Source organism: Oryctolagus cuniculus, chromosome 3 (genome assembly GCF_051225735.1).
Source record: "Oryctolagus cuniculus isolate XC-2025 breed Fujian yellow rabbit chromosome 3, ASM5122573v1, whole genome shotgun sequence".
In the NCBI taxonomy this organism is placed as follows: Eukaryota; Metazoa; Chordata; class Mammalia; order Lagomorpha; family Leporidae; genus Oryctolagus; species Oryctolagus cuniculus.
The window spans coordinates 27,890,748-27,903,540 of NC_142869.1; the positions used below are offsets into that span (position 1 = coordinate 27,890,748).

Consider the following 12,793-nt stretch of genomic DNA (forward strand, 5'->3'; position numbering starts at 1 on the left):
TACATATATTGCTCATTATTTTTGTTAAGATTTTTTTATTTGAAAGTCAGAGTTACAGAGCAATGGTTGGGGCTGGGCCAGGCTGGAGCCAGGAGCCAGAAGCTTCCTCCAGGTCTCTCACATGGGTGACAGTGACCCAATACCTGGATCATCTTCTGTTGCTTTTCCCTGGCCGTTAGCAAGCAGATAGGTCAGAAGTGGAGCAGCTGGGACAGGATTGGTATCCATTTAGGATGCCAGTATCTCGGGCAGTAACTTAATCTGCTATGCTCCAATAGTGGCCCCATGCTCATTATTTTTACATTAATTATTTATTGAATATTATGGCCCCCAAACCATCACACTTAATCCTGGAAGAATAAAATGTGATGGGATGCTTCAAAAGTAAATATGTTCATTGCTCTTTTCTTAACCGCCCACATTCAGCACATTTTCATCATATTTCAAGGATAATCACTACTATTACTAATATTAACAATGATGTTCTGATGTAGTCTTACTGTCCTAATCACTTGTAGGTTTTTTGAACATACAATCATGGCCCCCAAACATGACTGACTTCAGTGTTTTTTCCAACCTGGTCACCATTGGTGGGAGAGTACTCTATAGGTAAGTATATATGTTAAAAGCTGCAAATTTCCTATATTATCTGAGTACAGTAAGTCAAAATCTTAAATCTTACTGATTTACAGATTCTGAGAATATATGTTTCTATTGTTAGTTACAAAGATAAATCAATGAAGATACCTCTAATGATGATGTGTAATACATAGTTTTTTTCTATCTTTCAACTGCCTATCACTTAACATAATAATAGTGTTTTGCAAGTATAGAATGCATTATGTGAACTATAAAACTGAACTTTCCTTTTGTTCATATGTTATCATAACTAAATGATATAATTGAATGACTTGCTAATGGTTTAGGTGTATATGGTATAATCTTGTACCAGGAGCCTCTGTTTTCCCTTCTGGGGCTATAGTTTAACCACACTTCACAGGGCTGATGTTTTAGACACTGGTCCACCGTTGTTTATGCGGCACTGGTTAATAAATGGACAAAAATTAGAGCTTATAAAAACACTTTCTAAATCCTATTGTCATATTTTAAATTCACATGATGAAAATACACAGGTTTTTTTAATGAATGTATTCCTTTTATTTTAGGTTTATTTCATATTTTATCTTTATGAAGGTCTTATTCCTGAAAGATTAGAAGTCAATTTATATAATAAGATTTTTATCTAATTTGTCTACTTAAATCTGAAAGGTATCTAAAATCAATACTGTCATTGAATATTTCATACTAATGTTATAAAAAGTACATTGAATGTTACATTAAAATATAAGGCAAGAATATCTATAAGAGATTTTCAAAATCTAAAGGGAAAAGGATCTTTGTGAAAAAGGACAGTTGAGAAATAATGTGTATTGAAGTGTTATATGCAAGCATCTTTTACTATTTATTGAATAAAATGTTATAAATCATTTAAAACATTGTTTTGGCATTTTAACTCTTGCTCAAAATGGGTAGGGAAGATTTTTGTGAGAACAAATTCTGTCTCTGCCTTTGTCACTGAGCGTACATGCATGCACATTCCAACTCAGAAAACAATTCTAAATACTCATTTAAAATTGTAAATGAAAAGGGAAATCTTTGATCTCCAAAATGTAAAGTCATTTTCGTTAATTGATTGAAATATGGGGATGTGGGAAGTATATTAATTCTTTAGAGAATGGACAAGAAAAATAATTACATAAGTATGGACTACATTGAATTAAAAACAATTTCTTTGAAATTATAATTGATTTATGCAAAGTAATTATTTAACTCTTAGAGAACATTTTCCCACATCTCCAAGCCAGCTCAGTAATTAATGTCTCCTAAACTTTTAAACTGACTATATAGAATATATAAAGAAGAGCCATTCTGAGTGCAGATATATTGATTCCATCTCCTTTTACGCTCTAGTGACATTGTTTGGAGTAAGTTGAGACATCCTTGTTTCACTTCAGGAATGCATTTCATTATTGTTTTATTATTGTTCCACTCCTACCCTCCACCCCTGGTCTCCCTCTTAGTGGCCTCTCCTTGCTTATCCTCAAGCAACAAGGCATCACCTCTCTGCAGTTCCAGTCGCTAAAGGAAATTAGTGCAGGAAACATCTATATCACGGACAACAGCAACCTGTGTTACTATCATACCATTAACTGGACAACGCTCTTCAGCACGATCAACCAACGAATAGTGATCCGGGACAATAGGAAAGCTGAAAATTGTAGTAAGTACATCACCTGAGCACTTAAGATTTAGAAATGTGAAAACTTTTCTCTCATTCTCCGCTAGACCAAACAATTTAAAATACAGAAGTCATAATTGCTACCTTGTTACCCTTTTTTTTTTTTTTTTGAAGATTTATTTTACTTATTTGAAAGGCAGAGTTACAGCGAGAGAGGGAGAGACGAAGAGATCTTGCATCTGCTGGTTCACTCCCCAAATGGCTATAACTGCCAGACTGAAGCCAAAAGCTAAGAGCTTTCTTTCACGTGGGTGCATAAGAACCTGGGACATCTTCCTCTGCTTTCCCAGGTGCATTAGTGGGGAGCTCCCTGGATCGGAAGTGCAACAACCAGGATTCGAAGCATCACCAATATGTGCTGCTGGCATTGCAGGTGGCGGGCTTTACCTGGGACACCACAATGCTAGTCCCTTAACACATCCTTTAAAAAGGAAGGTAGATATAACTACTAGCATCCTATAAAATAATCAGGAAAGGTGCCTTTATAAAAATTTTCATGTTTGAAAAAATCTTGCCTAACCCTGGGGACTGTCCTTTTGCAGAATTAGATACAATAGGCCTAGATGGACCTGAGCACATAAATGTTTAATAATCATCCAGGTAATTCCTTAAATTCAGTTTATGGAACTCACCTTATTGAATTCTCTGCATTTTGAACACAGAATAATAGTTTTGCCATTTGGATGTGGTAGGAAAAATGCAGCTGCATTTTTTAGAGATATGTGAAAAATGTTCAAATAGTACTCAAAAGCTCTTCTTGTTTAAGAAGATTGTTTTGTGAATACATTTTACAGGAATAACGCTCTCCTTTTCTTCATCAGTTTTGCTACTTCTTGTTCTACTTCATCACTTCTTTTCCACACTGGAGTGAATGACATTTTTATAGAAATATGATTATTCCATTACTATTAAACATTGAAACTCCAATGATTAATACTTAATTCTTCCATGTTTTTCTACTGAGTACTGTTTACTTTTTCTTTATCCTATAAGTGCTACCACCACTCATATAACTGTCTGCTTTATTTATGATAATTGCCAAATAAAAAGTCTCCAAATGCAGATAATCTGTTTGTAAATGCTTATCTTTCTTGTAGGTATGATGAGTCAGTTGTTTTTAGAAGAAAGATTTCCTAAGGAAACTTTTGGTCTCATTATCAGAACAGCAATCCTAAAGGTACACACAAATGAGAGAGGAGAAAGAGAGAGAGAAAGTGACAGAGAGAGAGAATGTGTAAATAAATAGTAGAGGGTCTTTTAAAAAAGTGCAAACTCATAAGAGGACAACATAAGTTAAGCTTACTATAGTAAATAGGCAGTGAATTAATTTATTTACTAATAACCTACCTTGCTCCAGAAAGGACTCACAGCAGCACAGGCTATCAATTTTCATAGAATGTGACTTTTAATTTGTGAAGAAATCACTTATATTATAGGCGTTTTTGGACCATAAAATATTTTCCAGAGAAAGTTCTGTTGTAATGAGAATTTCCTGCTTTGAGCCAACTACAATTCTCACATATTCTTCTGTTCCAAGAAATATAAACACTAATTTAATGTGTCAAAGTACGCATGTTCCTATGGAATGAGAGTCATCTTTTTATTTGGCCTGGGTTACTTCTTTAGTTTTATACATTGCTGATTCCTAAGACAAAGTATGCTCTGCCCATATATCTGTTATGTGTTTGTGGATGCCCTGGAAAAGTATGTGATTCACTGCAGGGAAACAGAATCCTTTTCAATGCCGATTTATAAATGTTCTCCTAAGTCAGGGCTGTACTCTTCTCCATCTACTTCCTTCAAAAACAAAGTAACAAACAAAATCACACACTGTACCACTGCCTTTCAAAGATAAGAAGTTAACTGAAGGTTTTTAAATATCTAAGGAAAACATAAAAGAATCATAGAAAAATATTCCTCCTTGACACAATCAGTTAATAGATCCTGTAAACATCCATATTTCTTTTATCTCTTTGATACTTCACAAAAAAGCAACTGGGACAAAGAAAATACAGAAAGAAATCAAATATAAAAAATCAAGATGGGGAAAAGGTATATTTCAATAAATTATATATTTTAGTATCACTAAACTCTTCAAATTACCAAGAGAGTAAAAAAATTATAATAATAATAAACTGAAAACCCAACGTGTTCTTAACTCTGCATTAACCTTATGCCTCTTGGACTGAATTGAGCTCCTTTTCAGACCATAAACTTATTTTCTTGTTCTGCATGCTTGGAGTTTATTTTGCAGTTAGGGAATGAAATGAAGCAGTTAGAAGGAATATAGTTTTGTGATGCTATAGTATAAAATCGAGCATATCATTCCTCATTTTTAACATCTTAGAATAAATATACTTTGCATGAAATCCATTTATCAAAATTTGGACTTCAGTCTCATAGCACATTGAACCCATAAAAATCACAAATGCCTGCACTTTCAGAAATGTAATTACGCTGCAAACCTGACCTCAGAAATGCTGCCCTTGATGTTTACAGTGAGCCTACGATGATTACTCACTTATGATTAAAACATCCTTATCATGCATAGTACTATCTTTAAACAGGAAAGCTTAATATTTGGTTCATTTTTTTAAAAAGATTTATTTATTTGAAAGTCAGAGTTACACAGAGAGAGGAGAGGCAGTGAGAGACAGAGAGGTCTTCCATTCGATGGTTCACTCCACAGATGGCCGCAATGGCCAGAACTCCACCGATCCGAAGCCAGAAGCCAGGAGCTTCTTCTGGGTTTCCCACATGGGTGCAGGGGCCCAAGGAGTTTGGCCATCTTCTACTGCTTTCCCAGGCCATAGCAAAGCGCTAGATCAGAAATAGAGCAGCCGGGTCTCAAGCCAGCGCCCACATGGGATGCTGGCGTTTCAGGTCAGGGCGTTAACCCACTGTCACTGTGCCACAGCGCCGGCCCCAATATTTGGTTCATTTTAAATGTACTACTAACATCGCATTTTTAGATATTCTGTCTTTGCATACCATACAGAGACAGGATACACAGGAATGTACACAAATATTTGCTACAACTCTTAAGCATACTTGTTCATGAGGTGCGCATGTGCACCTGTGGGTATGCGTGTGCATGTGCAATGCATCACAAAATATCCTATGATTTAAATCTGGGAGTTCATTTGTTAACTTAAAGAAATGGCAACTCTTCATTGAAGAGAGTGGTATTTGGAGTTCAACCTGATTTAAAACAGTAATGACAATAAAAGAAAAACTTCACGTCATCCTTAATGAGTGACAGAGGTTTGAGCAATCTTATTCTTTTAAGTCAAATATTTCAAAGCAGATTTTGCGGTTTGAAGAGATTGAGATTGTAAGAAATTTCAGGACATGAAAAGTTATATTTTCTGCCTTTTTCATCTATGTGGTTACAGCACTAACAAAATGACGATGCTGGTGGAAGAAAGGTATTTAGAATCTCTTAAAATAATTAAGCATATATATTTAACACTGATGTATGAACAATGTAGAAATAAATATTATCCCAGCCTCTCAGAATCCTACTTACATTTGAGCCTATACTTGTTTTAAAGTACTTGGGCATATAAAATTAAACGCAGTATAAAAGAGAAATTAAATTCATTATTGATTTTTTAAAATTGAAATATCTTTATTTTTCCAATTATTGAAGAATATTTCTTATTGTTATATATCAAAATATATAAAGAAGAAAAGATTTTTTCACAAATATATACGTAATACTTGAGTACTTCAAAAAGGTCACAGAAAATTAAATTAAAAGGTGCATTTATTTTGGTAAAAAATTTAGAAATCCATGAAGTTTTTCATAGTATGCGTTTTTCATTAACTTTTAGAAGAAACATTACATACATGTATTTCAAAATTTAAATTATTTTTTATCTCCATTTTCCATTAACTCTTTGGAGTACTCTTGTATATTGATAACTGAAGAAAATAATATATACATTTTCATATATAAATGGAGTTATACCATATGTATTTTTATACTGTTCAGCCATCTAGGCCATCTGTTTAGTATATTGTGAAATTCCCTGAGTCAGTTTTTAAAGCTCTTTTTTTCCTTTTAAGAGCTGTATTAAAGGTATTGATTGAATGTCGACCATATTGATGGTAATTTAAATTACTTACATTTTTCATATTATTATTACTACTCTAATGTGTGTTCTAGTTCATAAAACTTCACATACCCTGCATTTATTTCCTGAGTCTACAAATGTAGAAGTGGAATTCATGTGTAAGTGAGCCTACATAAATGTTTCCTTTCACATATCATCTTTCAAAAATAGTACTGGATCAGTTTATTCTTGTCCCAAAAACTGTTTGATCAGGAATATTTTGTAAGACTTTATAGCACCAGATATTATCTAATATTCTAAATTTCAGTTATCTGAAGGCAAAAAAACATCTTCTAAATTTACATGTACTTGACATTTACTTTTTTTCTATGATGATTAATTATTTACTATACTTTTATAAATTATTTGATTGATTATATCAGTTTTCAATTTGAAAGTTGATCTTTCCATGTGGATTTGGAAGAGTTCTTCAAAAATGAAATTCATATTTTGTTCCTTATATATGTTGTAATTTTCCTATATAACATATTATTTAGGAGTCCATTTGTCATATTTCAATTCTGTGTTGTGATAACAAAATACCTGAGACTGCATACTTTATAAAATAAACACGTTTATTTAGCTTACAATTTGTGGCACTAAATTTCCAACATCAGGCTGCCCCATCTGTTTAGCTTCTGTTGAGGGCCTTCTGGCTTCTTCACAGTCTGACAGATGGTATCTCATGCAAGAGTACCTGAGAGGGCGCTCACATGGCAAGAGAGGAAGCATGAAACAGAAGTCAGGAGGCAGGTCACTCTTTTATAAAAACTTACTCTTGCAGGAACTAATTTGCTACACCCTCCAAGAGATCAGCATTAATATCTTCATGGGGCAGTTATGTCCCAATTACTTTCCTTAAAGTACCACTGCCTTTCAATATTGTTACAATGATAAGGACAAACAACTTTCAACCATGGCAAAACTCAGGGTCAATAGCCAGGATTTTTAAATGTATTTTTGTGTCTGTTTGTTTTGTAAGACAAAGAGACAAAGTGAGAAGGAGAGAAGAAGAGAGAGAGAGAGATATCTTTCATCTGATGGTTCACTCCCACATAGTTATAAGAGCCAGGACTGAGCAGGCAAAAGCTAGAAGCCAGAAGCCAGGAACTTCATCAGAGCCTTCCCTATGGATGTGATGGACCCAAGAAATTGGTCCATCATCTGTTTCATGCCAGGTATCTTAGCAGGGAGCTAGATTAGAAGTAGAATAGCCGGGACTGGAACGGGTATTCCTATATGGGATGCAGGCATCCCAAGAGCAGCTTAACACACTGTACCACGATGATGAGTTTTAATTCTAGCAAAGCTAATATCTAACCTTTGATAAAACCATTAACATCTCCATACCTCAGTTTTATCATTTGTAAAATGGAACTAATAACATATTTATCTCATTGAATGCATGGCTCATGTGTTTGCTATTATTAGTAGTATTATCAAGCAATTGTTTATTTTCCAAATAAAAGCAGATGATATAGTATGAACTCACCTATGCACACATTATCTGGTATAAAAGATATAGTATTTAACATTTCCTTAGTGAAAATCCTCTATCGGGAAGCATAAAATGGAAAGGGAAATACAGAGTTCTTTCTTTTAGGAACAGAAGAAATATCTATTTTATTAAACTGGTGAATTAGAAATTTGCAAGAAGCATACCAACCGGTTGTTAACAGGGAAGAAATTGAATAGTTATTAAAAGAAGGCTAGACTTGAAGAATTTAAAAGTGATCTCCTGAGATCTTATTGAGTAAAGTCTATTCTTGAGAATCCATTAAAATGCTATTTTTTTTCTTTTCTCTTCTAATTAAGGTATTTTAAAAATAGGTTTTCTGATTTGTAACAGACCTAGTGGTTTAAAAATCCATAAAGTATGAATTTTTACATTAATCTTTCAATAGACAAGTATTTGATCATGGAAAACATATAAATTGTGCGTAAAAACGTAAAAGGAATACAATAAGCATTGGGTATTCAAGGAAATTGGTTCCAAAACCCCTGTACGTATCAAAATCGGAGGATGTTCAGGTCTCTACTAAATGGATACAGGGTATTTGCATATAACCTGTGAGCTTCCTCTCATATGCTTATAAATCATGTTTGGATTGCTTATAATATATTGTGCAATGTAAATATTATGTAAATAGTTGTTATATTATTTATGGAATAATGATAAAAAGTACAGTATCACATCTAATATAAATATATATGTACACATATACATATATATAAACATACACATATACATATATATATATTATTGAATATGTGGATTTTGAACCCATAATGCAGAATTAAGAGGGTTCATTGTACTTAAGTACAGTTTTATATTCCTGAGGTTTGCTAGTAGAATAATTTGTCTCATTGAAAATGAATCTAGAAAAAGAACACTGTGCAAGTGTAGTTAATAGCTAATTACTAGGGGCCAGCGCCATGGCTCACTTGGTTAATCCTCCACCTGTGGCACTGGCATCCCATATGGACGCTGGGTTCTAGTCCTGGTTGCTCCTCTTCCAGTCCAGCTCTCTGCTGTGGTCCGGGAAGGCAGTGGAGGATGGCCCAGGTGCTTGGGCCCTGCACCCGCATGAGAGACCAGGAGGAAGCACCTGGCTCCTGGCTTCAGATGGGTGCAGCGCCAGCTGTGGCATCCATTCAGGGAGTGAACCAACTGAAGGAAGACCTTTCTCTCTGTCTCTCTCTCACTGTCTATAACTCTACCTGTCAAATAAAAAAAATTAAAAAACAACTAATTACTGAACCCTCTGCATGACATCATGATCCAACATTACAGTAAGTCACTGTGTTTCTAGAATTTAATCCAAAGAGTTGATGAGTAGGGGACGCCAATGGAGAATGGAGCAATGAGTGCTTAATGTTTCTTTTTTATACTTTTCTCTGGTTCCTGTAACAAAAATAAGATATTAAACTTTTTACTTCTATAATGTTATAAGAAATATTGATATTCTATAAAAAGTGCAAGTGATACCATCAACATCATTTCTAATATGTATTATAAAAGTGAACTTTATTTAAAAATTAAGGTTTAACTGGTTTGAAGAAAATATAGCAAATATGAGATTTTTCCTCTTTCTTTCAGTCTCATATTCTGCCTTTCATTTCTGTACCTCCAGCCCTGCCAGTATTATCTTGGATAATTGTGCATGTACAAACAAAATGCCCCCTACCACATTAAAAGAATCATCCTTTGGATCTTCACTGGAAAACTAATGAAGTCTTTCTCACTGTTTATTAAACCACAGTTTAGTATGAACCTGAAATTATATAACTCAGGTTATAGTGAAGTCAGTAATATTGTAGGTAATCAGAAGATAAAAAAATCTTAATTACACCGAACTAATAATTCAACATACTAAAGAAAATCTAAATAATGTTTCCTTGTTGTGTTAGAAACAGCACAATGTCTAGTTACTAACAATGCTACAAAATGCTGTCTATGTTCCTATCCAAAAGGAGGTAAATGGTTGCTGTTCCCAATGAGTTTCAGGAAAACATTATCTGCTGTATTATCTAGGCTAGAAACGCTAAAGGCAGAAAGAGTTTCCACAATAAAGTGAAGGATGACTGAAGGCTTGCATTGTTAGCACGCATGGCAATATCTTAACCTGACTTGTGTATAGATCAGTGGAGTTAAATTTTAAGGTTAAAACTTTTAATTATTTAAAGTACGCAACAGAAAAACATTTGGACTCATCCTTTATTGGATTGTTTGGATTTCAGTACTGGCTCTGCTCTTGATCCCAGCTCCTTGTTAATGGGCACACTGACAAAGGCTCAGATATTTAGGTTCCTGGGACACATGGAAGAACTAAACTGAGTTCTTGGATTCCAGTTTCAGCCAGACACAACCCTATTGCTTTTGGGCATTTAGGAAGTGAACCAGGCGATAAGCTCACCCACTCACTTGCTCACTCTCCCCCTCTTTCTCTCACTCTCTCTTTTTCTCACTCTCATTTCTCACTCCCTCTGTTCCTCTTCCTCCCCAATAAATTGATTAAATTTGAAAAATACAAAAATCTGAGCTGCACTTTCCAGATGTTGCTCAAACAGTATTTTCGGTTGTTTTGTGTCCCGCAGAAACAAATGATAAAGGCCTAGGCCCTGGAGCTTGTGAATGTGACCTTATTGGAAAGAGGGTATATGGAAACATAATTAAAATGAAAATTAAGAAGTTATACTAGATTAGGGTGTTTAATCCAGTGATTTGTGACCTATAAAATGGAATGGACACTGAGACAGAAATGAGAACCACACTCAGAGGGAAGACAGACCCTGTGATGACAGACATGGAGATTGATGTAAGCAGCTACAAGCTAAAGAACACCATGGATTGCTGGCAACCAGCCATAGCTACATGAGAGCCATGGAACTGATTCCTATTCTGAGACCTTGAGAAAGAACTAGCCTGCCAACACCTCAACTGTGGCCTGAAGAGCTGTGGGAACATAGATTTCTGTTGTTTTAAAGCCACCAGGTTTATGGCACTTTGTTCTACCAGCACTATGAAATAAACACATATAGTGTGATGTGAGACCAGGATTCTGCATTCTTAATACAGACCAGAGCATTCTGAGAAAGAAATCTGTGGGGAACTCTGGGAAATTCTACTCTGTCCCATCCCCTTTTAATCTTCATATCATTCCATAGTCTGAAATATATGTGAAAACATGTGGTCCTGGCCATTAATGTCTTCCAGTGAGTATCTGTTCCCTCACAAAGAATTTATGGCAGGAAAATTCACAGTTGAGTAACATAAACCCATACATTTAATAATAGCTTTGGGAGATAAGGCTCACGAGTAAACTTTAAAGGCATCCTATAATAGCAGGTGCTTTTTTTTTTTTTTTTGCATTTACTAACAACAGCACACTTAATAAAATGAAAGGAATATTTAATGATAGTTTACACATTAATTGGGTAATTATCATACAATATATATTGTGCTGTTAAATTTTATTTTCTTTAACATTTCAATAAAATACCATGGATTTATTTTACTTTATTATAGTTAATGTTTATTCTGAGAAATGTTATGTGCTCACTATTCTTGGCATTTGCTTATTCAAGTATTTTCAAAATTTTGTCCCTGTTTTTCACTGCTACTTCTCACCTCCTCTTATGAGAATTTCTTGCCCAGGTCTGATGCAGGTGAAAGAGATCAGCCTGGCTCCTTAAGATGAGCGAGCATGGGTAACATCTATTTAATGGTGCGGATGACTATATCTCAGCACTTACTGTTCCACTCCTACTTCCCCAAATTTAGGGTTTTGATTCATTGTAATATTTTATGGGTACATAATATCAGGTGAATACATACAATGCCATTCTTGCTTTCATGTATATAAACTCCCCTACCCATAGAGCTTATTGCAACAGAATTTAGTCCTTGCAGTAGGCTGAATAATACACTTCTCCCACATCCTAGTCCTAAGAACTTGTAAATATTACCTTATATGGAAAAAGAGACGCAGCAGCTCTTGTGGATCTTAAGATGCAATGATTATCCTGGGTCTTGGTAGGCCACAATGTAATCACATGTGTCCTCACAAGATGAAGAAAGAGGGACTTTGACTACAATAAATAAAAGGTGAAGTGACCAAGAATACAGAAGTTGGAGTGTTGTGGCTGTAAGCGAAGTTATTCTGGAGCAGCCTCTACAAGCTGATGGAGGCCAGGGGCATATTCTTAAATGGATCCTCTAGAGTCATCCATGGTGATACTCTGATTTTAGTTTTTTATCACATATTTTGGACTTCCAATCTCCAGAACTATAGAGAGACCAAACTTAGGTTTTTGAAGCAACTATAAATGTGTGGAAATTTATTACAGCAGCAATAAAAATATACTTCAGTGTTCTTTTGGTGACAGAAATCCAACTCAAGTTGCTTTTAGCAAGACAAGAGCATATCAGTTGTCAGAAATGAGAAGTACAAAGGCTATTTGTTCAGGTGTAGTTGGATCCAGGGGAATAAACCACATCAGCCTGGCTCAATCCTCTAACTGCTTGCTTTTGTTTTCTTCTTAGATAAATTATTCTTTGTAATAAAAGTTGATTGGTTCTGGCAGGGATATATTAAGAGCATCCTTAAAGAATATGCATAAAATTTAAGACCACAAACTTTCTCTCTTCCTGAATCGGTGTTGTGGAAAGAACTCTTAATTGAGCGGCCTGGTTCACATGCTTATTTCTGTTATTGCTATTGTTCCCTTGCCACCAAATGTTCATACGTGTTTCCATACCAATTCCATCAAAGCAATTGGAATGACTACTTCTAAATTCAAGCTTTTTAACTATTGTGCATAAAACCTTTCAATAGTTTTCTACCACTTTTTGTACAATATGCAAAATCCTGAA

The 12,793-nt window shown here is 34.8% G+C and overlaps 1 protein-coding gene across 4 annotated transcripts in view; it reads left to right on the plus strand.

The window, feature by feature from the left end:
* ERBB4 (erb-b2 receptor tyrosine kinase 4) overlaps nucleotides 1–12,793 on the plus strand; it is a 1,252,881-nt gene that overhangs the window by 904,796 nt on the left and 335,292 nt on the right. For all 4 annotated transcript variants that reach the window (XM_017343079.4, XM_008259104.5, XM_051849159.3 and 1 more), the window contains exons 11-12: nucleotides 519–609; nucleotides 2,082–2,281. In XM_017343079.4, the coding sequence (XP_017198568.1) occupies nucleotides 519–609; nucleotides 2,082–2,281 (291 nt within the window). The remainder of the gene's footprint in view (nucleotides 1–518; nucleotides 610–2,081; nucleotides 2,282–12,793) is intronic.